The sequence below is a fragment of the Rhipicephalus sanguineus genome, chromosome 3 (genome assembly GCF_013339695.2).
Source record: "Rhipicephalus sanguineus isolate Rsan-2018 chromosome 3, BIME_Rsan_1.4, whole genome shotgun sequence".
Taxonomy (NCBI): Eukaryota; Metazoa; Arthropoda; class Arachnida; order Ixodida; family Ixodidae; genus Rhipicephalus; species Rhipicephalus sanguineus.
Genome location: NC_051178.1, coordinates 109,347,708 through 109,373,540, shown reverse-complemented (window position 1 = coordinate 109,373,540; position 25,833 = coordinate 109,347,708). Strand labels below are relative to the sequence as shown.

The 25,833-nt window shown below is 49.1% G+C and overlaps 1 protein-coding gene across 1 annotated transcript in view; it reads right to left on the bottom strand.

The window, feature by feature from the left end:
• The window catches only part of LOC119386928 (patched domain-containing protein 3), a 103,033-nt gene extending 79,324 nt beyond the window's left edge, over positions 1 to 23,709 (bottom strand). Inside the window, exon 1 of the mRNA XM_037654217.2 lies at positions 22,532 to 23,709. Within this exon, the coding sequence (XP_037510145.1) occupies positions 22,532 to 23,528 (997 nt within the window). The 5' untranslated portion in view covers positions 23,529 to 23,709. The remainder of the gene's footprint in view (positions 1 to 22,531) is intronic.
• Between the last annotated feature and the right edge of the window lie 2,124 nt (positions 23,710 to 25,833).

Here is a 25,833-nt window from a genome sequence, read left to right as displayed (position 1 = left end):
TGAGCGCGGGCAGCTCATTTCGCAGATTAACCAGATAAACGCCGCGACCCCGACCATCGAGAGCATCGTCAGCCAAGGTAAACATGACGCACAATGTGGGAAAAACCCCGGCTGCTCGTTGCAAAGAATAAAAGGGCGAGACAGAACAAACGGGACTAAAACAATCTCTCTCTTGCAGCTGCAGTGTAATTACGCTCATACCGAAACGAGCAGCATAGCCTGCTTTTTCTTTTCTTCGTCGTTTTTAGTGCGTTGAATAAAGAAGGCGCGTAGACCAAAATGAGCAACACGCAAGCAGCGTTTGTTTAAGGACAGTGGGCTGACGTCGCCAACGACCGCCATTAATTACGTAGAACAGGACATGGTGTTGAAAGAATAGCTAAGGTCACGGTCCACCGTGGCTAAGACGCTATCGGCCACGACACGAGCGCGAAAATGCTTCTTTTCATATGTTCGGGAACCGTGTCGCTTTCTGAGCAAGAACAATTAACACTCTGCAAATATCTGTAAGTTGGCTTTCCTACAAGAATATTTTCCTCAAGGAAACTCTCGTTCCCAGACTGCCTTTCTCGCTCTAAGCGCGTTCACCCCTCCACATTCCAGCGAAGGTGCTCTCAGCATAAAGCTTTTCAAAAATTACTGCCGGAATGTTAGACCTCATAGTAAGCTCTAAATGCTAGAGTCCCTTGTGCTTAGATTTAGGTGCACGTTAAATAACCCGATATGGGACAAATTTCCGGAATCCTCCACTACGGCGTCTCTCATAATCATATCGTGGTTTTGGGACGTAAAATCCCAACAGTTATGATTATTATTATCACATAGTAAGTTCTATGGTGTACAGACCTCTCTTACTTACCATCGTCATCCATCACTCTTTCTTCTCCCCTTTCCCCTCCGCCGGTGTAGAGTAGCAGGCTAGAGCATGCCATCGCTCAGGCCGACCTCTCTGCCGTAAATAAACCTCACTCTATCTCTCTAAAGAAAACGCAAGAAGGAGAGTTGGAAGCAAAAAAAAAAATAAAAAAAAAAAACTTCGCCTGCGTAGTCTGTGGTCGACGCTGTACATTTGAAAGATATACACATACTGGCGTGCGCATGCGCGGTAACTATCTTGCAAAGTGTCAATAAGCGTTGCAGCGCGAGAAGGCGATATCAAAAAGAAAATGTAAACGTGCGCCGTTCGCTAAACTTCAAGGTTGGAGTTGGCTTGCACCGTGGTGGTTATACGCACGTTTCTTTTTTTTAATTCCTTGGCTTTATCTGTTTGCGCTGAAGCACTCCTACTCGGGTTCTTTCTTTCCTAGTTTTTTTTTTCTTCGACGATAGAGCATATTTGTAATAATAATAATATCTGGGGTTTAACGTCCCGAAATCACGATATAATTATGAGAGGCGCCGTAGTGGAGGACTCCGGAAATTTAGGCCACCTGGGGTTCTTTAACGTGCACCTAAATCTAAGTACATGGGCCTCAAACATTTTCGCCTCCATCGAAAATGCAGCCGCCGCGGCCGTGATTCGATCCCGCGAACTTCGGGTCAGCAGTCGAGCGCCATAGCCACTAGAACACCGTGCCGGGGCCGAGCATATCTGTGAGAGCTCGTGTAGTTTGGCGCCAAAAATGATCGTCACCGTCAAAGCGAAATGGTTAATTGGTTCCATAGAGAAGTAGTGCAACTCACTATGGGAGATAGACCACAGGGAAAATAAGTAGTTGCGTATAAACTGAAACGAAATTAATCAAATATATTTGTGAGAAAGCAAGCGTTAGCTGTGGAGCGATACCTGTCATTTGTAATCATATTTACGTGCAATCGTGCAAATGTAACCGTAAATATAAATGGCAGAGGTGAATTCCCAAGATGCGATTTGCTTTAGTAATTATTATTATTATTATTATTATTATTATTATTATTATTATTATTATTATTATTATTATTATTATTATTATTATTATTATTATTATTATTATTATTTGTTGTTGTTGTTGTTGATTGTTAAGGCTCAAAGATGTCCGTATGTATCAAAAATGTTCAATGGGCTTCCGGATAAAATATTTTCCGTAATATCAAAATATACCTTATAAAACACCCTGAAATATTCGCAAACCACGGTATCACAGTTTTGGTTATTCATTCCATTTCAAGTTGAAGATACAGTGAAAAAAACTATTTTCCACGATGTAGCCTTGATTATTAACAGCGTCTCACCACTTTTTCTTTTTCGAAACCTGCTGACCTGCTGTCAGGCCTAGTTACTCAAGTTTGTACGTGCTGCCGTTGAATATGGAAATAGATATATTATTAGTGACATCGTCATTGCTTTTGTTTTTTGCTGAGTCAGCAATTTTCGCAGCGCGGGGGGAAGTAAGCTCATTTTATGTAGGAGGGAAAAGAAATGCTAAGTGGATGGATGGATACTATGAGCTTCTCCTTTAAAACGGGACGTAGAGTTAATGAAATGGCGTAGAACTACACGCCATTACGCCCATCAGCACTGAGAGTGTGTTGCAAGGGTTTCAGCGGGAGGCCTAAACTCAGCCAGGCGGTGCCACAGTGGACATCACTTTCTCCCGCGCCAGTCTGTCGCATTGTGTTACGCGCGTTTCAACTTGGTTTCAAGCCAGCCCTTCAGCGGGCAGAAGATTGTCTCGTCGAAACAGTCGTCTGGTGTCTTGGCGAGACATGATGTGCCAGCCTCCAGGTAACAGCCTCCACGTACACGGAATGACTACTGCAGCACCAGCAGCAGCTCTCGTCAGAGAGGTGTCGACGCCCATTTCACCGAAACCCTCGGATTGTCTTCGGCGCATGACGTCCACGTTCCGGCCAGCGCCCTCCCGAAAGAATTCTTCGAAAGCTATTACTCGGGCCGCAGCTTTTATTGTTTCTTGTTTTTTTTTTGTACCCACAAATCAAATCGCCCGGTGTCAGTGCCTCCTCGGTCGTCCCTCACACTCCACCTCCTTTTTCCCCCCGTGCTGCACAGCCTTTTCGGTCCAGCTAGTACAATGAGGCCGTGACCACCGTCCCACCGTAGTCATACTTTCATCCTATGCTTATCCTCCCTGGAATCTTCTTTCTAAGAGGCCTGCTTCTCGTGTACGCTCCCTCGCTGCCTACACTTTTCTTTTTTTTTTTTTTTCGGTGACGTCCGCGTACTTTTCGTTCGACCGCGGTACGTTCATTACGTCACTGCAGCGGGCGCGTCACTGTATGACGTAACGGCTAGTCGCTCAGGATGGGTGCGCTGTCGTTAAACGTATTCAATTGAGATCATACATAACGATATGCCGCGTTACCCTCACCTGTTTCCTTAGTTGCGCGCGTCAACCAACCAAACGTGCCGGACATCCTCATTCTTGAGCGCATCTTATCGCGAGAGAACGAACCGCACAAACCCGCCGGAAAAACCGAAGAACTAAAAACACGACCTCCTCGCCAAGAGGGAGCGTTACTATGCCTAGCCGATTGCCAATCCGGAGTACCCCAGTGTTGCTACTGGCCAGAAGTCGAGTTTGGATGTGCGCGAACGCCTTTGACTGCGCGCGTGCCCAAATTTACCGTACTTATTTCTCCCGCTCAATGCAGGGTAGCCAAACAGCCACCTTTCGGGTTTGCAACCTTGCGTTATCTCTTTCGTTTATTCTCCTTTGGTCGTTAGGGCACAGGACGCTGCCCGATCTCAAGGCATCCTGGCAACACCTTCCAGATCCTGGACTAAGGGCGCGTCTCCTCAGCTCTCTTGTTAGATAAAGATGTTTATTCTCTCTCTTTCTATCTCTCTCTCATACACCTGTTTATTTGTTTGCCTACTTCATACTTGTGTGCGCTATCACACCTGGGGACTGTTCAAGCGCGTCTACCCTCGTGAGATTGCTGGGAAGGGAAACAAGTCACTACGTAGAAGGGCTAGGTTCCTCCCAATTATTATTTATTTATTTTTTCGTGAAGCTTCGTTCGGTCGAGGCGCCGTCATCTCAGTCGCCACTTGTTTTCTGTGTTACGCAACAAAGCGGCGTTTTAGGTCTCTCAAGGCAACTACTATTACGAGAGCCAGCGTCTCTTCTTCTGTATTGTGCGAAATCAACTGCCCCTTTGCGCTACAGCTTTTTCAACATTCCAATGACGGCGCGCAATCTGTGAGAAGTGTACTTTTAACAAGTACCACCGATACCATTCGCCTTCTGAGCTGTGCAAACGTGCTGACCTTTCCTCGCTCGAGGTCCGATGCTCTTACGAACGATTGAAGTACCTCTATGAAATTATACACAACAAAATAAAAATAAATCACGACCAATACTTTGAAATTAAACACAATGAAATTTCTCGACAACGTCATAGTATGTTTATTCCCCCGCCGTTTGCCCGAAATAATTGCTTCAAGTTTAGCTTTTTCCCTAAAGCCATTGCTCAATGGAACTTGTTACCAGACGACATTGTAACATCGCCTACCTTAGACATCTTTTTGGACAGAATTAATGACTACCTGAAATCATGACCCCACTTAGGTATCTGATTTCTCTAGTGAATGCTTTCTGTATGTGTGTGTTTTCCTTAATTTTTGCTCTACCATTTTGAACTGTTTCCAAGTGTCTGATATATTCGTTATACACTATTGTTAGTACTTTAGTGTTATAAAATATGTTATAGATCATCAAAAGTGTGATATACCTTACTGTACCATATTTTCTTAAAAAGGCATTGTGCTACGTTGTGCTAAGGGAGGAGGATTGAGGGAGGGGGGAGTTGAACGAAACTGGTTCGCACGACCGCTAAACAGCGTCCAGTAGCATCATGTTGTGTGGGAGAACCAGTGGCATAGCTTGGCCGCTCGCCATTGACGTCACAGTGCGAGGAAACGTCGAGATGGGGCACTTAGACGCTGAACAAGGTCACGGCACGCTCCGATGACGTCAATGCAGGGCGACCGCCTGACGCCTGCCTCTTCTTGCTCGAGATGAAAACAAGAAATTTCTGCTACCTTTGAAGAAAGGACAAAACAAAACGGAATATACCTAAGTGGCCGTATTCCAAACTATAGACTCCCAGCGTACACAAACTCGCTGGTTTGGCGTTGCCTTTTTTGTAAACCAGATGAGCCGTTGTGCGTTCTCGGTGGTTCTGGCGGAGAAGCAACGTCTTTTGCGATGCATTTCTCGCCACTTAAGCCCGCGTTACGCAACCACACCTCGACGCCTCGAAGGCAGTGCTTCGCGCCGCACGTAGAACAGCGACATGCGGAACGTTAATGAGCCGCGGCAATTCTGAAGACAACGCGAGGCGTACTCCGCAAAGGCGCGAAAATGGCGACGTTTGTGCGCGTATACATACGGTCGCAGAGGTCGTAAGCAATGCGACCGTCACGAAAACATGCGGCTATAGGGGGCAAAATGTCAAACTAAGCGCGCAGTAGCAAACGATTCTTAATTCTTCGACTTTTCTCTAGTCATGTACAGAGTGACCCGAGATCAGACGTTACTAAACGAAATCTGTACGCAGACATGTTGGCTAGATCTGATGTGAATGAAAGGAAGAAGCTAATAAAAGCCGGTATATAAAGAAGCGCCCGATAGATCATCGGGCGCGTAGTCCGAAGGCTGCAGGTTCGATCCCTGCCGGCGGCAAGTTGTCTTTTCGTCCAATATACTTTCTTCACATCTATATCAGAATTACTACAATACAGTTAAGAGTGCAACTAACGTACCCTATACCGTCCTTGGCTTCTTTATATGCCGGTTTTCATTAACGCTGTGTCAAACAAAGAAACGAGCCTTCAAAGAAAGAGGTGCAAGGCAACATAGGCGGAAGATCCCTATAGATAACACCATGAAATATGATCGGTGTACCGTAGGAAGGAAACAGAAAAAGGAGAAGGAAGGGAGGTTAACCACAAACACTTCCGGTTGGCTACCCTACCGTAGCGCCGAACTAAAGTATGAATGTGTCTCTATCAAACAGGACGCACGTTAATGTCTCAGCCCGGAGATTCCGTCTGATGAAGAAAAAAGGAAATATATAGCATTGTTCTTATTCTGCTTCGCATGTACGCGTCGTTCGGAATCGCTTGGTGCTTGCTGAATGCCACTGCATAAGCCGAACTGCAGTGCATGCTGTGACACTTTGCACGCATTTCGAGTCTTCTACGCCAGACACTGGGACAACACCAGGACAACCAGTGTCGTTCTGGGTATTCTGTAGTGTGTGTTCTCTAGTTCTATGGATTCATTAAATCATTACAAACGAGCCCAGCTGAATGCATTAACGTGATAGTGCACAGCGGTAGCAGCAGGACGCACGGACTGTGTGTATCGTTGGACAACCGGCGTTCTTGCGGATACTCGAGCGCTTATGCGTGACGTGAAAGACCCTCTGTGACGTCACACTTGAGCGACGGGCATCCTGTGGCACTCGAGAGTACACAAACATGCGACCTGAAAGTAAGCCTGACGACGTGCCACGTGACGGCTAAGAAAAGTCTCGCGCGTTATACACCATTGTATGCCTGCTGCGCAGCCATTTCTGCAGCGGAGAAAATAGTGACCGCGATGATCATGGCTTCAGTGTCTCTCTTTCTTTCTTCTATCTTCTTATGTAGGGATTCGTGCTCACGAAATTGGCCTCATTTCCCTTTCTTGGCGCACCGCGGCGCAACGTCAGCGGCCATTGCGCAACAGGTGGGTAAGTCCGTTCTCGCTTTGTTCGCTGCTACTGCTGTTGTTGCTGACGAAGCCATTGTTGCTGCTGCTCGGTGCTAGCAATGCTTGGCTGACGTCGTATGCAGCACTCCTTCAGCACCCCCCAGGCCTCGCTCTCGCAAAGAGCGCCCCGCCCAACGAAGAGGCTTTCGGCGTTCTTGCTGGACAGGATACTTCCGTCTTGGCCGGCGCAATGTGTCGATTTCTTTTCACTCGATTCGATGCCTTTCTTGTCATTTGCTGCTCACGACTGGCTGAAGATCTCGGTATATGGTACTGCTTGATGGCGGCATCTCTGACACTCGTACAATTTATCCGTTCGGAACACGAAACCTGAAGTAATCAAACTTAAGGCCACCACAATTATCTCGCTTTAAGGCCATGCGTTACGGACCAACCTCCTACTAAGCACCGCGACGACCGCTGCGCAATGTCTAAAGCTAGTCAACACTCATTCACAGAGATGGCTCAGGCGTGTCCTCAATGCCTCGCGTGGCATTTACGCACGACGACGACCCTTTTAGGTCCGTCCCTTCTTCGTGTGCAGTGTGCGTGACGGGCCGGGAGACAAGCATCATGCTATACACTACACGACGATGGATGACCTCCTGGCTGTGCTCGGACAAGAATATATTCGTGATGAAATTTCGTGCAGCGCTCACGAACACCAACCACCAATCATGAACACGAACCAGCGCGCTCAACTTACAATCTTAATAAGGGATATATTGTTGCACAAGCAATGCCCGCGTATACCGTCCGCCGGCCAGCGCAAAGGAGAATGGTACATCGACGATCATCTGGCTTGGGTACTGTATTGCCTTGTTCTCCGTGATAACCTTAATCAGTGAAGTGCGGCCAGTCACAGATCCAGGTAATATGGTTTTAACAGTGCCGGTTTACCGTACGGTAAAGCCATACCGTCGTGGTCGGCACGTGGCTTTTTAAAATGTTTTCGCCACGCGAGTAGCTTATTGTGTATGGTATAACGTGATGAGATGATCAAGGTCGTTAATAGAGGTCTTTCAGATAAAAAAACAAGTGACGATGCCGACCACGACGGTACGATATTACCGTACTTACCGTACGGTAAACCGGCGCTGCTAGAACACCATGCATTTAGCAGCCCCTCGAGCTTTTCTCTGAACTCTGTGCGGACAATGCCGAACACGTCGGCATGGTCGTATACGCCGCGGCTCAGCGCTGAACTGAATTCTGTCTGATTTTTTTTCGTGCCGTTGCCACAACCACGCTATGTATGCGATAATAAGGCAAGCCGTGTATGGGGGAGGGCTCCGGAATACTTAAGATCGTATATGTACGCATACTGCCTTTCTGTCAAGTGAAACGGTTGTAGACTCGTCAAGCTGTTCGAGGACAGCTTTTGTGCTACGATCCCCCCCCCCCCTATCTGCATCTGTATACAGGAATGCAAATGAAACAACTTCAATTTCAATTTTACCTGGTGTTCTCAATCTAAGGTACCCGGGTGTTTTTTGCATTTCGCCCCCGTCGAAATGCCGCCACCGCGGCCGGGGAATCGAACGCGCACCCTCGTGCTTACCCAACATCGATTTTACCGGAATTCGAGGAAACATCGAAAAACCGGGAAATTTGAAGATTTCCGAAGGCTCGGCGCTACACCACAACCTGCTGTGCTACTACTGCGGACACATGATACACTACAGAGGTGACTGCTGCAAAACTCTCCCCCCCCCTCTCTCTCTTTCTGAAGGCCACAAAGAGTATATGCTCGTACTCGTACCTATGGTATATCGCGGTCGCCCGCCACACGACCACTGCTGCCGCTAAACCCTCGGGGCCGAGCGAGGCTTCCTGGCGGGGGTTGGCGCAAGGGGAAAACCAGTTTCACGCAGCCGCCAATGGGTGAAAGTGGCCCGCCGTGAACGTGCAGCCAGCGCACGCGGGCCGTTGACGACGACGGAGACGCTGTCGATGGGGGGAACCCTACCCTGCCCGACACGCGGGACAACAATGCGACGTGTCTAGTCGTCCCACGCAGTCAACTTCGGTCTCTCTTTTAAAGACGATAGTCTTTCTCGGGGAACTTAGACGCGGAAATTTTGGTCTGTTTGTCTTTCGGTTTGTCTGTCTTTCACCCGATTCAGCCACCCGGCCAAAGTTTAACCACTTTCTGAACGCCCAGCCATCTTGCATTGCTATCGCCGTTCATACTTGTGAACATTGTCTATCAAAAAGCAAATGTTACCCATACCTGAGGCACAACATTAATACGTAAGTATTAGGTGGTGCGTTCCTCTACTAGAAAATACATAGATACGTAATTCTAAAGGCCCTAGTGTTTCTTGCGCTGCTGCTGAAAATGCTAGTGTTTTTTTTTTTTTTTTTTGCGCTGTGCTGCAAATGCGACGCTAGGAGCCAGATGCTGTGATTCAACATAGAGGAGGACTCACGTAGTACGGCCGGCAGAAGACTATCGTCTTTCGACGACATTTGCAGCGAAGCACGCAGATACGCGGCCAATTTTTTTTATTATTATTATTGAAGCACCTGCCGTGGTAGCTTGGCAGCTAGCGTGCAACGCTGCTGCACTCGGGGACGCGGGATCGAATCCTGGCCACGGAGGCCGCATTCCGGTGGAGGTGAAGTGCCAAAACGCACGTGAGCTTATAGATGGCCTCCACTGACGTCACTGAAAGCGCCGTGTGGGAGCACCAGCATGTGGGGACACGACGTTTCGATGTCGCATTAATGTCATCAAAACGTCACATGCAGGGTCTTTCATTATTCACGCACAGAGACGTTCCTGCCGCATCGTTTTCACATAGACGCGACTTGTTTGTCGTCAAAGCCGCCATCGTGGAGTCCCAGTTCCTTTCAGAAGCTGCTTCCATGACGTCAGGTGCAAGCCATCTATATTTAGGTGCGTGCTAGTCAAAATTATTTCGGATTTGCCTACTATACGACTTTCCGCGTAGTCGTAAAAACCGCAGAAATTTAATTTTGAATTTGTTGAAGGCCGAAAAACTTTATTTAGCATCCTTTGCCCCGTGAAAAATATGTGAAACACCGAGTTGTTGAAACAAATTCTCAGTCGGGACAGATGATGCTTCCTTTAATCTTTTTCTTTTCTTTTTTTTTCTGACCATCTTCGCGGAACGTCGACAGGACGACACGAAAAGTGCCGCGAAATAGCTTCGACAGTCAAGCTATCGTCTCAAACATCCAATTTGTCACGCGCCGAAATATCAATAAGAACATCTTTAAACATGCGCAATTACGGCTACCGTCGTCATTTAATGTGTACTGAAAATGAGGCTAAGGACGATAAAAGCAGGACGGTGGTGTAAACTACGATTCATAGTGGAGAACCTTCGTGTTGTTGCGAAGTTTTCTGCTGAGTTAGATCGGGCTGCGAGAAAGAAGCGGAAGCGTAAACAAACGGCGCGTCGCAGGCAGGGCCTCGCACCAAACGCGTTTGCACATCAGCGCCAACCGGCATACGTAGATTCATACACACCTATGTTGACCTGCTCTGCGACGTGGCTTTTAACGCGTGCAGTGAGGCTCCGCAAACGACATTCACGCGCGGTATTTTTATTATCGACGCGGGGAATCCTGCGTTTCGAGTGTTTGCCCGGTAAACACTAAGGGCCGCGCCACGCCCACGCCGAGCTCGAGATGCCGTCGAAGCATTGCGATGGTGGGCTGATTTCGCTCACAACGCATACTTCGGGCAACTGAGCAAGCGAGCTAACGGAAAGGACGCGCCCCTTTCGTCTCGTCCACTCGCACGGAGTCGCCGTCACCTTTCGAAAGCAAACGACCCGTCGAACCAAGGCTGCCCCACCGGTGGCCTTCAAACATTTATATATACGAATATAAATGCAGTGTCCTTGGTACGGAGATTAATGAGCAATAAGATGCGCAGGTCCAAGTACATATGAAAAGATATTTAATTCCACGTTTCGGCAGAGGACAGGCCACTCTTGAGAAAGTAGAAACATCGAATTAAATGTGTGTATATGTGTTTTTTGTACGTGCGGCCTGGCGCTTCTGATAGATAGATAGATAGATAGATAGATAGATAGATAGATAGATAGATAGATAGATAGATAGATAGATAGATAGATAGATAGATAGATAGATAGATAGATAGATAGATAGATAGATAGATAGATAGATAGATAGATAGATAGAAACCAGTCCCTCTATATATAAGTCGGATATTATATGACAAAATGGCCTTGACAAAATTAGCAAAGTAACAAAGTGGCTGACAAAATTAACGAGCAACGTTCCCTTGATGATGATGATGAACGAACTTTATTTAATTAGCAGAAAGATCCCCCTCCCCCTTTCAGAAGGGGGGACCCAACCTAGACGTCGGCCAAGATCCCGTGGGCCCTGGCAGCGTCTTCGGCCTGCCGCACTAAGCGTGCTTGTAATTGTGAGTCGGAGCTGAGGAGCGCGGCCCTCCACCCACGCCCGTCTGGGAATTCGTCCCTCATGGGAGCCTCCGGGCACGCCCAGAGCATGTGGCTCAAGTCCGCCCTGTTATTGCAAAATTTACGCGTTCCCTTAACTCTTCTTTTTACTTCATATGAAGGGCCATTTCATCAAACAAGCGAATCACTCACTCCCTTTCATTTTTTTTTAGCATATCTAATCGATGTTTATGTGAGTACACGTATGAGCTAATTGTGAAGAAGCACGTTGGCAGCTGTGGCTCATGTGCTTCGGCAGAAACGCGTGAGGCCATAAATACGTTCGATGACGGCAATCCACGTGCCCGGCCTTGTGACACGTGTATTAGCGATTAGCGCCCAGATACTTTCCTCGTCAGTGTGCTTGCTTCTGGACGAGCGCCGGGAATGTTTAATGACGCCGCTGCTACGACCGTCCGAGACGGCACGGACGAGTGTTTTGGACAGCGCGACATAGCACGTCTGCGCTCTCGTCTCTTCTTCCCCGATACACGTTCCTAAAAGCTCATTCGATCAAAATGCTGAAACACATTCTGAAACAGAAGATAACGCAATGCTACACTGAACCACCAAGCGAGCATTTTGTTATTCGGTCGCTGTGGCTGTATGCGCGCCTGCGCACGTGATACGCCCGTCAAGCATACACTCTAAGAAAAAAAAAAAGAAAGAAAAAGCAGAGTATGTTTTACTCTTTTCGGTTTTGCCCTTTTCTTTTTTAGTCGCCCACGCAGGCCCAATGAAATTCAAATTAAAAAAAAAACTTGTCATGTTGTCACTGAAGCCACTTGCAGCGAAAGGGAATTCATTTCTACCGGTGAAGACACGCGTAGGCCCGAGCGGATGCCGTCGAAATCTATAACGTCACTTCGTGTTGTTGCTGGATACTCAAGGTGGCTTTGCCACCCGTAGTGCCATTATCGTGCTTTTGCTAGCTTACCGAGCGTCCGTTCGCGATGCTTTTGGTGTTGTAGAAGGGCCATTTTACTAACCCGAGAAATTGTTCTCTCTTTAGTGCTTTTTTTACTATTCCATTATTTGTTTATTTCTGATTTTCTATGCCGTCCTTCTTTTTCTTCCCCGTCCAAGTGTTCTCGCAGTCTTTTGCTGTTCAATCCAGTGGAGAGCCCCGTTTCTCTGAATCCGTACGTACACAAAACACATGTAGCTTCTGACAATACGCAACCCTCCGTTTTGCCATAATAGAAGGATCTACTATACTCCAGTCTTCACGAGACGCCAATCGATTCTTTAAACGTGTGCGCCATCTCGTCTCGTGCTACCCGAACGCGCCGATGAACGACTGACTAAATCGAATGAATGGTCGAAAGCAGTCGCTTGTAGAATGCCGCCTGAAGCGTGAGTGAGTGAACGTGGCAACGAAAAACATAAGAACCAGACTGAAGACAACAAAAAAAAAAAAAAAAAAAGAAAAAGAAACATGACTATAGGGGAGGAAAGTACGTAGCACAGATCTGGCAAACAAAGCAGTCGAGTTAGAAGAAGAATCTTGGCACGATTTCTCCGAGGCAAACTGTATAAGCTTCGCACCCAAGGACAGAATTGTAGCCCGCTGCATAACACGTGCGGCCGCAACAGGTTCACTGTTTCTTTTTTTTTTTCCTTCTCGGTTGAGTGAGCTGAAGCAGCTCCGTCGCGACTGCAACAACAAAGTGTCTCTGGCACGCAGAGCAAGCATTCTGCCGTTGTTTTAATGCATGTGGACCCGCTCAGATGCCCCCGCAAACAAACAGACTCTCTGCTTCCAAGTTTTTCAAGGCCGCAATTTTTATGAGTTCAAAGGCCACCACTATGGTACGACCAACCTTTTTACCGTTTTTATCAGATATATTTTTCTTATTACCAACTGCGTTCTAATGGGCATCACAGTTGCGAGAACCAAAGAAAGCCTTGGTGAAGTTTTGGAAGGGTTCGGGACTGACTCACCGTCTGTGACGTCGAGCACAAAACAATTACTGTGTCGGAGGCACCAATAGTGGGCCTTTCTCTGCTCTTAGAACCGGGCTCAGTCTTGGTTAACCTCCCTGCCTTTCCTTTATCTATCTATCTATCTATCTATCTATCTATCTATCTATCTATCTATCTATCTATCTATCTATCTATCTATCTATCTATCTATCTATCTATCTATCTATCTATCTATCTATCTATCTATCTATCTATCTATCTATCTATCTATCTATCTATCTATCTATCTATCTATCTATCTATCTATCTATCTATCTATCTATCTATCTATCTATCTATCTATCTATCTATCTATCTATCTATCTATCTATCTATCTATCTATCTATCTATCTTCTAATGTCTGTCTGTACCTACTTTTGACGCTGTCGTTTCTTGCCGTTGCCTATACTTGACGTAACTATGTTATTATTAAAGAACGATTTGTATCCTTTCTTCGGGCCATTTTGCTCATTTTCATTCATTTTGTCTCTATCCACTTTCTTTTTTTTTGTCTTTGTTCAGCTGTCTTCTAGAGGCCACGGTCGTAAAACGCCGTCGATTTTTCTGCCTTCGAATCCGTTATTCGATACGTCATTTCACTAGAACAACTAACCCGTTCGAACATGTCAAGCTACACAAAGCTACACGTTTCGCAAATATTTAACACATTTCTCAACTCTTTGAGTACATCTGCCTTAGAGACCCAATCAAGAGCGTTTAAACCCGACATGCCCACATCCGAGCTCGAAAAGATGAACGCCAAACTTCTAAGCTCCTTTTCCAGCATTATCATTCAGCAGGTGTATGATTGAACTGCCTTGCAGGCGTTGGAATCTATATTTCATAATCCGGAGTATAAAAGAGCAATCTACTTTGATGATTTGGTGGCGCTACACTAACAGAGAAGAAGTGAGAATATACAGGGACAAGCACATACAAGGACATACAAGGACAAGTCCTTGTCCTTGTATATTACCAACTCGCCCATACCATACCAACCATCCAAATCACTACGCTTCTGGAGCGAACCATCTTGGTTGTTGTTTTGGGGAGGAGCGAGGAGGGGGGCGAGGCGCTTTCATCCGCCCAAGACGCTACACTCTTGTTTGCGGAGAGCGCAGGAAAGGCGTCCGCCGCAGTCACGTCGATCGGTTGTGCAAGCCTTCCGTTGACGTAACCCACCGCGGCCGCCGGCTGAGTGTCCTACACTCATTTTGGAAGTAGCCTGCGCGTAATCTTTATCTACTGCTACGCCGGACTATGTAAGCCGGTGCACTGGCGGAGGAAGCGCGTATGAAATGGGACACCACTGTGGCAGCTGCGACGGCTAAATGTGGCTTTGGAGGAAACGAACGACACCCGCTACACGTGAGATAAAACGGCACAGCGGCCGCTGCGGAAGCAAGGCTGCCCGCCGTCGTTTACTGTCCGATGACGTCATCTGTACGGGCACTGCGGAATTCGCGACTCGATATAACCGTGTGAGTCTCCGCGATGCGCAGCGCCACTGAAAGCCGCGTAGCGGCGGCCGTTGGAGCCGCTCGCGGGTCGCGTAGCAGACGCCTCATTTGCGCGCGTGCGATTCGCCGGTTGTGCGCGGTCCCAGATAATTACTTTTGCGGCAACAGTGTGCGCAAAGGAGCCGCACTTTATAATAGTGGACATGTGTCCGATGTCAATCGTAAGTACACCGCTTTCTTTATAACGTCCCGATCACTAACGCCTGCATGCGTTGACGCGTGAACCAATGTTTTTTTCTCGACACAGTAGCTTCGTTTACGTGCCATGTGCTGATATAGTAGATTTTGAGGGAGCGCTGTCGCACCGGCGTATAGATTTCACAGGGTGGGCCACGTGAAGGGTCAGCGTTGGTAAAACTTTGAAACCAGCACGATAAACTTGTAAAAAAATAAACGATAAGCTTGTCATCATCGGCGCAGAAGCGCACAGCGAACATTCTGCACCGATGATCGCATTCCAGTGCCATCAATAGGTAGAATGCAGCCGATTTCGTACAGCACACGTGTGATTCCACGGCGCTTTTTTAAAGGAGCCGTCACCTGCCCCACATTCTCTCGCATTGCGCTTCGCGCCATTCGTTTTTCAAGTGAGCCATGGTATAGTGTCTTATCAGTAATAACCTCATGTGAATTGTAGTGTCTACAATGCAGGCGAGGCGACCAAGTGTAAACGTAGTAGCGTTCGCTGAAAACGTAGCGACAAAAAAGAAGAAATAAAAAACACGGTAATCGTTTCTAACACTGCCGTAAACAAAGCGCGATTGCTTAGCTTCTACGTCGTACAGCCGCAATCCACCGCCGCCGTCGCTTTCGCTCATGAAATAGCACCGGAAAACCGGTCATGGCGTCTACATATAGTGGCACGACTCACTTTTGAACAGGGCTTAAAAGGTAACGAACTCAAGATGAGGAAAAGCAGGGAGCTCAATCAGACGAGCGTCCGGTTTGCTACCCTACTCTGGGGTAAGGAAATGGGAAATAGAAAGAGAAAGGAGAGAGAGAACAGGAGCGCTGCCCCAGAGTTTCTCTGCCATACACGACTCTGGTATTCGATTGGAAATTAAAACAAGTTGGCGTAGATGTCGTGAGGTGGTGCGTTTCCCGTGCAGCTGCGTGACACGCGCTTTAACATTGATTTTAAATATGTTCTACGCTATGTTAGCCGTTCATATTTCGTAGATGATGCGTGTGCGCTCACACAAACCCCACAGGTTATCTCGCTTTCAAAATTTTGCGTAACGACTCATTTAAACACTGGTGTGCTGTGTTCCGACTATGGACCAGAAATAAAGCTCTCGAACAGAGGCGTGGCCAGAGGGGAAGTTGAGGGTTCAACAGGCCACCTTTCTAAGTTGTTCAGCTTGTATGTTGTTTGTTCCTCCCATGGAAACACGGCTTCTGTTGCAGGGAATCGAACCGGCGCCCTCGCATTAAGGCAGCGTAACGCCATGGCCGCTACGCTGCCTTGGTAGGCCATAAGGATACCCAGTCATAATTCGCGTCTCAAATGGATAAAAAAAAAAAAACCACACGACGCCTGAAAAGCCGTGTTCTCGCTTGATCAGTTTGCATCTCAGGGTGCTGCTGCTGCGCAATGCTACCTACGACCGGCGGGACTGTCGCCGATGAGGACACGGCGTTGTGCGGCCGGATCAGTACACCGCGCCCTTGCGTCGTCGGCGCAGCAAGCAAAGGCAAGCACGGCGAGCGCGTGGGGTCAGCGTGCCACACGCGGTTGGCCAACGTCGACGGCGCAGCGGGACTTCGCGTTTCCTAACTGCACCGAACGAGACGGCGGTCGCCTCCGTCGCTCACACCGCCGTATCGTGTTACGTCTCAGTTTCGCGCCCTAGAGGTCGCCATAAGGTCGCCTTGTTTATTGGGGAAGGGATCGACAGAAACGCAAGCGTTGCAGCACGGTGTATAAACAACGGAACGCCGCAGAAATAGGGGGCTGGTAGGAGTGAAAAACAGACAGAAAGATAGGCGGAATGCTAGGGCTGCAGTATATCAAACGATACCCGGTAGTAACAAAATGGTAGGTGGGTGGCTACTTGATGCTGCCACCGTTTCAAGAGGAATACCATCGAAGATCATGACAACTGGGTCAACATCCCGCACGGACTTTTTTCATAGTTCTTGTTTTTTATTTCCTCTCATCAGTTCCGCTTGGAGTAGTCAGACCTCATTATAGCGAAGTCGCGTCTGACACGGAAGCTGTTTCGCTATATCCGAAAATTTGCTATAAACGCATATTAGTAGCACTGAATCAATGGCAAGATTAATCTCCGTTTACTTTGTTATAACCGATAATTCGTGAACTCAATGTTCGTTATAACGAGGTTGAACAGTGTTCCAAATCCGGATTCTTGAAGAAAAATTGACCTCGTCACCCACTTCGCTCATGCCACGTACAAAGGGAGAATACGGCGGCTGCTATATGATGGGCTGATGTCACGCCCTGCTACAACGAATGCGTCAGGTAGGAAGTCGCGTTGCATTATTAGCGCATCGCATGCATGTGAAAAGCGGTAGTGGAGGCGAAGTGATTCAGTGTGGCGAGGCAATGGGGTTGTATACTTTGCTACAGCCCGTTGTCTTGAGCAGGGCTCAGCCTCCGTCGGATGCGAATCAAATAATGGAAAAGAGCTCGGTAATGCGCCAGGAAGGCTAATTACACTGATGCGACAGAAGAGAGGACAGTGTCGAGGCGGGGTTATGGCGTCTCCCGCTGCGTAATGCAAACGCGGCCGGGCGTGTCGCATCGACGCACGCCATCACCCATACAGTACACCGGGTACAGTGATCCGCTTGGAAGGAAGAGCGTTTGTACGGCTCTGTTATTATTTTTTTTTCCGGGTTCGTGTTTGTCGTCTGCCGTCGGTTCACTATTTAAATCGACACCTTGCAAAACAGCCACGGCGCATGCGCGAGCAAGGTCATTTTCCACGCGAACAGCCTCGACCACAGACTAGCAGGCAAACATTATTATTTTTTTTTTCCATTCAGCACTCGTCCTGGCTTTCCTTTCTTTAGTTTCTCTCTGCATACCATGAAGCGTGGCGTTCCCATAGTAATTTTTGAAAGGCTTCTGTGGTGCTTGTGCACCTTCTCTGGAATGTGGAAGGGTGAGGTTAGAGCGAGAAGTGCAGTGTGGGAACGGGAGGTTTCGTGTAGACCTTTTCACAGGAGAGAAAAGCACCGCCATGCTGGGCTGGCTGTGGCACCGGAGTAAGAAAGTAAGAAAGCTGACGTCACAGCTTCGACAGTGCATTCGGGGGGGGGGGGGGGATCACGCCTGCTAACACAGCCCAGAGAGGATTATGGCGGCGTCCACGGAGCCGCTTGTGTAAAGGTCTATAGAAAACATTCTTGCAGTAAAGCCAACTTACAGATGTTGCAGAGTGTGCGCTCACTATTTCGTAAAGTGTCAAATTCGCCAAAATCAGTGTCATTAGAATGCGTGTACCGACACACGCTCACTGTGACTCAGGTTGTTGTCGATATATGCATACGCGATAGCGTCGCTAGATCTAGCTGAAGACGGTGTTGTTGTTTACAACAGTGGACAGCTACATTTAGCCGACGTTCGCCAACACTGGCCATAATTTAGCCAGCACATGACAACACAAGTTTTGGTTGAGTGCGCGTTATTACTGGACTCCTTTACCCGCCGTTAGCAACTCGCCGAAAGAAAGCGGAGGGAGGAGGAGGTCTTGCGCTAAGGTACGTTTTTCGTGTATGACACCTCCCACGTATATTTGACCGCGAGCGAAACGCGCGAGACTGTGGGACACCCCGTCGACGGAAGTTTTCACGGGGAAACATTGCTTCCGCGCCGCTTCCTGCTGAGAACGAGTTTCCGGAAGCGCTTCCAGCCGCGTCCGGTTACGCAAACGCGTGGCGACCGCGCACCGAAAAGAACAACCTGTTCGCGTCTTTCTTTCTTTTTTTTTTTTACTTCCGCGCTTCGACTTGCTCGGGCATACATTTGCTTGTTTCGGCGGTAAACTTGCCCTCCAGACTGTTCTGTAATAGCGGAGGCAATCGCTGCGTATATCGTACCTCTTCGATTGTATAACGCGCACTCCTTTGCAAAGCTGCGCCTGATATTCGCCGGCACGTATCTCGAAAAAGAAAAACAAGAAATGTAATGACCGCGATTGGAACACGCCCTGCACCAGTTTGTAACACACGTACTAACAAATGAAATCTCAGCGACTGTTCGCTTCTCGCCATTTTTTTTTGTTTATTTCTATCTATGAAGGGAAATAATGGCGAAGAAGCATCATTGGATCCGGGTTACAATGAAGCGAGCGATTGGCGCCTTATCGTTACCGAATACCCAGAGCATATCCTCTTCGGCGTTGTCCGGGGCGTTTCATATACGACGCTGACGACCACGAAAGCCTTTAACAAACCTGCATCGCGGACGATCCGGGTGGCCAGCCAGCGCATCGTTACAGCTTTTATCTATTTATCCCTCTTTTTTATAGCTTTATTATCGTACCTCAATCTAACCTGCTCGTGATGTTTAGTACTCTATTTTTTTTTTTCCCTGGCAGCAGGCAGAACGCCACAATCGAGAAGTATATTACCGATATGTCCCGCAAAATGGTGTATGCCTAAGTGACCGCGGCGGCTCGCCTGTTCGCGCAATTCATTACATTACCTAAAACAGCCGTCCCCAGATCGCTGCAGTGAGCTGTCGAGATATCTCCCTTTCTTTTATTTTTTTTTCTTCTGGAAACTCTCCCGGTCAGTGGACATTTGTAGTCGTCCATCGCAACCAGCACCACCTAGACTATTCAACAGTCTAGGTGGTGTTGTCGCAACCCGACGTCCATCCCTCCTCCTGCGACAGCGTGAACCCATATCTCAGTGCTCTGGCTGGCCGAGCGGGGCAACGACTTCTGTCAGTCACTGGGAGAGAAGGTGATCATCCGTTCGGCGGAAAGTCTTTTTTTATCTCCGACTTCGCTGTCGGGAAACTACTTCCCCTCCTCCACCCCACTTTTTCTTTTCCTTTTCTGGTCCTGCTTTAGTTCCGCCGGGAAATACGGCAGACTCGCAGCCCCGCTTCTCGTCCTCCCAAAATTTTCCTCTCGTCGCGAGCCACCCCCACCCGAGAGGGACCTGTCCCCAAACAACGTTCAGCTGTGATGGGAAAGTGACGAGCTACTCGAAACACGGACTAGTCGGCTCAGCGTCGTGTATCGGAATGCCCATCGCAGGTGTCTGAACGAATGTGTTTTTTCGGTGAAGTTATCGGTGCTTTTGTAAGTTAGTACGAGTACGCGTCATAGATATACTGCATGTAAAACTGTGTGCTTGGGTGAGGGAGTGGGGCAAGGGAGAGGAGAGTAAGTAACGCCAGCACTCGAACACATTTTGTCATGCGATAACCCTGCTGCCTTCTGAAAACGGAGACTTGGCTATTAAAATGAACCTACAGTATAAACGTTGTTTCAGCTGTCAGGTTCATCAGATTTGCAGTTCAAGAAACAAAATAACTGTTCGCATTCGTTTGTAAGGGTGTGATGTATGTTTGCCTGTATTGCATGCATACTGGCAAAAGCGACCCGCACACCCGCTTACTTTTTTCAGCACTGTTCCGACCGATACCGCGCACTAGAGTTACTGTATATGCTACCTTTAGGTATACTGTATATGCTACCTAAAGGTAGCATATACAGTAACTCTACCGCGCACGAAGGTACCGCGCCGCTCGCGTCAAGATGCCGCATTTCGCGGTTCTCTCGCCTTCACTTTCGTCAGGTGGCGGCGGCGGCGGGCGAAAGTATCCGCGCCAAGGAGGAACGGCGGGGCTTCCTGCAAGGCGCAACCCGCCCTCCTCCTCCGCCGTGAACTCTTTTCCTCGTCCCTGTTTCTCTTCTCGCTGCGCGAAACAATGGGGCGAGAAGCGGGAAGTGACACATGCTGCGTAAGCGTGTCCTTGCCGGCAACAGCGTTTCCTCAATAAACGTCTGCATTTAGAACGAGGCGACGACGACCAAGTCTTCGGTGCCATACCCCATCGAGGTGCTCGATCCGCGAGAAGAAAAAAAAAACGGGACAGAGGGAAGCACTGACGTCGCTGAAATCGCCATGTTGGAGTCAACCGACATGGCAGGACGCGAACTTTGCGATGCGGCGTTGATGTTATCAGTACATCGCATGCAAGTTGTTCCGTTACTCGTGCACGGGGGCCAATACCGTTCCAGTGGCGTCGGTATCGCATTGAAGCAAGCTAACCGTCACGTGATGATGCTGCGTCGACGTCATCGAAGCCGCCATGTGGCAACGCCTCTTAAACTGCATGGTGGAGTACCAGTACGTTAAGAACCTGCTTCCATGACGTCACTTCAAAGATATCAATACAATGACGGTACGAAGTCGGCCGCTCCTTGGCCTGGCTGACGTCTCAACCTTGCTATGAAGTCTTGTGTGGCATGTGGTGTGAAAACATAACGAGTGTTTATGTGTATGCAAGTACGGATAGTGACACGCTGATGATTAGGTTCATGACGTCCGTAAGGAAAGAACACATTAGTAACGAAGCACTCGCGGCCGTGTAATACTATGAAAAAGAAGCTCCAAAATTTGCTTCGTTCACGAATACTAACTCTCATCGCGAAATTCGATGTAAGCCTGTCGGATCACAATCTGACCATTGGTAAGCCAGAATAAGAGCCAGCAAAAAAAGACGGGCAGGTGATTCCGCATTGTTGCTCGTCAGCTCTCTTTGAGAGCCTCCTGCGCGTGCATCTTACCGATGCGATCACTATCAACATGCACGAATAATTTAGTTGGTTTACGTTTAACACAACGAACAGCGTTGTGCTCGCATCGAAACGCGTGGTAAGAACAGTATAGTGCACAGGCACCGCTCACACCGCAATAGAGACACCTTTTCAGATTTGCGATGACAACAATGCGATACTTGACATCTTCATCCGTTCGCGATTATCTTCTCCACGAAGGTCGTATGGTCTCAGTTTCACCGACGCGCAGAAGGTGGCTACATTCAGCGCCACTGTCAGAGGATTCGACGCAAGGCGAAATTCGGAAACATCCGACGTAACGCCACCGTCACTCTCTCCACGTGAAAGTTCTTGCAACATGAGTCATCACTTCCGGCGCGGTCGGAGCATAAACGTGGTCTATAGCTGCACCGGTTCATTGCACGGGATCGCGCAATTCTCGGAACCCGCAATACTTATATGCATGTATACGCGGCATGGGCCGAACGAGCTGCACCACGGTGTGAACAACCACGCGACGAGGACGGTGCCATAAAAACGCGGCTAAACGCCTCGGGCGGAAGTTCCGGGCGTCTCGCTCACAACATGGCGTAGGTCGAAAGAAAAGCATACTTCCAGTATTTTTCGTGCTTCTTTCCGACGGAAGGAAGAAGGGGAAAAAAAGGGTCCGAATCGCGGGCAGCTTACGCGCTGTTCGCTTGTGCGTGACGCCGTTGATGATGATAACTGTGCATTCGTAAGCGACCTCTGGTGGTAACATACTGTTTCAGCTACCCTTTTGTAAACATGGGTAAGGATAAGGACTGAAAGCATTTAACCCAGACCTCTGATGTTCGCACTCACCGAAGTAAAAAAAAAAATGAAATTACAAGAAATAGATACCACAAACATTGCTGTACTTGTCTACGACCTCGACTCACATTTGTTTCTTTTTTTTCTTCGTAAGAAACCAACTCGTGCGATACTTCATGAATGATGTATACAGACGATAAACGCTTAACGCGGTGCTCCGGGGCTCCAATGTAAATTCGCATGCACGAAGTCGATCTTGAACGGTGCGCATCAGGTTTCTCGTGCGCGCTCTTTGCTTCGGCCGAAAGCATGCGTGACTCACCTAACATGAGGAACGGCGCGGCCATGTTGATGCCGATGAACTCGAGTCCCAGGTAGATCACCATGCCGAAGCCGGCTATGACCGACACGGCGGCCGACAGGCAGCCCAGGATGCCGAGCCAGGGCTTGCTGCGCACCGCGTCGCGCATGAGGCACGTGGTCACCGTGAATATGAGCATGATCACCACGGTGATGCTGAAGAAAGGCGTCACCGTGGTCGTGTTCTTCTCCAGCTCGTCGGCCAGCGACCGCGAGGTGAACCAGGCCAGCCGGATGTGCTCGAACTCGAGCGACTCCATGAGGTCCAGGAAGGCGTACTCCCAGGCCTGCGAACGCAGGTTGGCCTTGCGCGAAGACGTGTCCAGGTAGTAGAACATGGCCATCGCCTGCGCCGACTTGATGAAGCCGTCGGCGTCACGCTCGATGCCTCCCATAAGGGCGCCGGTGAAGTAGATCTTCTGGCGCGCCCGGTCTATCCGGAGCGGGTACTCCAGCTTGAAGGTGCCGTTCTCGATCTGGTCGATGTACGGGTAGAAGTCGAGCAGCTCGTTCGGGTAGCAGAAGCGGCCGTCGCGCGCGCATATCTGCTCGTACATCCAGATGTCGTCGTCCCAGAGGACGGTCATGTTCCTGACGATCTGGTCCAGGAGCATGATCTCGTCCCACACCTTGCGCGTCAGCAGGTTGTCGCCGTCGCGGGTCATCACGATGAGGCGACCGAACTTTTCGGGCTTCGTCTGGCGACCGATGTCGAAGTTGAACGACGTGTTCTGCGGGAACAGCGCCTCGACGATGCGCCGCTCGTCGTGCGACCGGCCGTTGACGGGACTGAAGAGGTACTCCGGGTCGTCCACGTACACCATGCGCTGGATGCCCGTGGCCAGGCACGCGGCCACGAGCAGGGGCACGATGACGAAGTAGCCCGGGTAGCGAGCGATAAACTCCCCCACCACCTTGAAGAGCCACGAGACGGCCCGGTCCACGCAGTCCATCCGCATCTTGGCTGACTCTGGCCGCCGGCTCACAGGAAACCACCACAAAAACCAGCACACACCTCACGCACCGCACCGCACACAGACGCACTCGGCGAGGCCGCCACTCGGGGCTGGTCTGAGGAAAAAAAGCGGGACGTACGCTTCGCTACGTCGTCGTCGTCGCCGCCGCCGACGCTCTCCGGTCGTGTTCTGTGCGGCAGCACGGCCCGCGACGAAGGAGGCCCCCCTTCTGCTGCCACCTTGGGCGAGGAAGAGGGCGGGGAGGGGGAGAGGAGAGTTGAAAAACTTCCTCTCGCTTCTTCGGAGGGCAAGGAGGGGCGGTCCCCTTTCCTCTGTCTTCCGCCGGCAGGCAGGCAGGTAAGCCCGAAGCCAGGTGGCAAGGTCGGCGCTCCGATTGGCCCGTACGGGTGTGCTCTCGCGCGCACAAGAACTTGTGCCGCAGTCCTATGCGTCACGCGATTAAGATGGTGCGTCAACGTGATGCTTATTTACCTTGGCCCACGGTGCCGTGGCCGGCAGTGTAGCAGTCCACTTGGTGGGTGTCCTCTGCGGCCCGGAAAGTACTCTCGACCGAGCGATTACGCAATGTTGTTTAATTCAACCCCGACGTTGAGTCATCCAACCGCGCGATCTTGGCGTTTCGTTAAACAGGCGCGAATCCGAAAGCACACAGGGGTCTCGGCAACCGTGTGGTCTCGCAAAGCAGGTCTTGGTCGCCGATCGCAGCCAGAACTGGAAATCACGGGGTAATGTCCCTGGATGTCGGTGTTATTCGAGAGTCCCGCGTCAGGGCGTCCTTGGGCTGACTGGGCGGAATTCCCGACGCGCGCGAATGCCTCACCAAGGCATCGCCGTTCTTCTGGCACAATGTTTGTTACAATCGAGAACGACGATTACGGTTGCCCATGGGGAGGAACTAGAAAGAAAAGTTAGGTTAGTCTGTATATTTGTAAACAACAGTAGTTAAAGGGTGACTCTTACCGAGATAGGAGGGACGTTTAGTAAAATATAGAAGACGAACACCCGGGAGACCGGGTGGCGATGACGCCTTCCGCTATTAGACTGTGTCTACGCGGGCGTCTCTTTTCTTTTTGCTTTATTAGTTCAAGTACCTCCAAGGCCGAATGCATTGCAGGAGGGAGGTCATGAACGACATCGAAAGAGTGACAAAATGATATCGGCTTGAAAGTGCCGGCTTTAGCTTAATAACAATGACACATCATGTCTGCTGGCAAGACTAAGAAAGCGAGCGACGTGGAGATCCAAGGAAGGCACTGTATTTGAAAAAAAAAAAAAAAAAAACAAGGTCTCAACCTACACAGCAAGTTTTAAAGAGCTCTCAACGCTCAGAAAAGAAAAACGAGAGGCAGTAATAACAAAGGAAAACGTTTTAAAACCGGTGACGTTGTGCTGGTGACGGCGCTGAGCTTCTGGCGCGAAGACTGTTACGTCCAGGTTAATTCTTTAGTAGGAATGAAGGTTGGCCTAATGTTGTCATTTAATGTCTCTTAAAAGAAACACTAAATAGAAGGGCATCATTGCATTTGCATTAGTAAATTACCCTTTCACAATGCCTAAAGCAACACCCTTGCGCTGACGAGACGTTTGGTGAGCGCCCAGAAAAGAGGATGCAGGCGGCGAAGCCGCGCTGAAGTTCTTCCCGCACAAAGTCGCTTTGACGTCGTAGATTTTGACGACGTTTGCTAGGGCATACATACACTTATATCGGTAAAAATTAATTAAGCCATGTTCCGAGGGAGCCGGAGACTTAAAATAGCAAGTTTTATAAAATTTGACTTGGTGAATGCAGGCCAGAAAAAAAAAAAAGAATAAATCCGAGATCTCTCACTGGCATTCGGGTGCCGGGGGAACGCAGGAAAAATCAAAACTGAAACACTCGCCTTTTTTTATCTTCTAATATGGCAAAATTAACGACGATAGCGTTCTCAGAGAATAATGTATCAGTATAAACCGACTCGTTGTTTCAGTTTAGTGTTCCTTTAACAACGCCACTTGTATTCTCACCTTGACAATGAGGCGCGCAGCTGCAGTAGGACGGATCAGCGCGGCTTGGCGGAGGCGGTGTACCAGAAAATGTTATGCGCATAGAGACAACTTCATGCGCCTGTGCGGTCTGTCACCACTGCGTCGATGGAGACTCGCGGGCACCCGCGGCAGTATACACGCTCGATGAGATCCGAGCTGCTCACGGCTCTCTTTCACACCCCCTTTCGCAGCGATCAATTCTTTTTTCCCCTTTCATTACGCTGAGCCGAGATGGACATACCGGCGCTTCGTGGCATGCCTA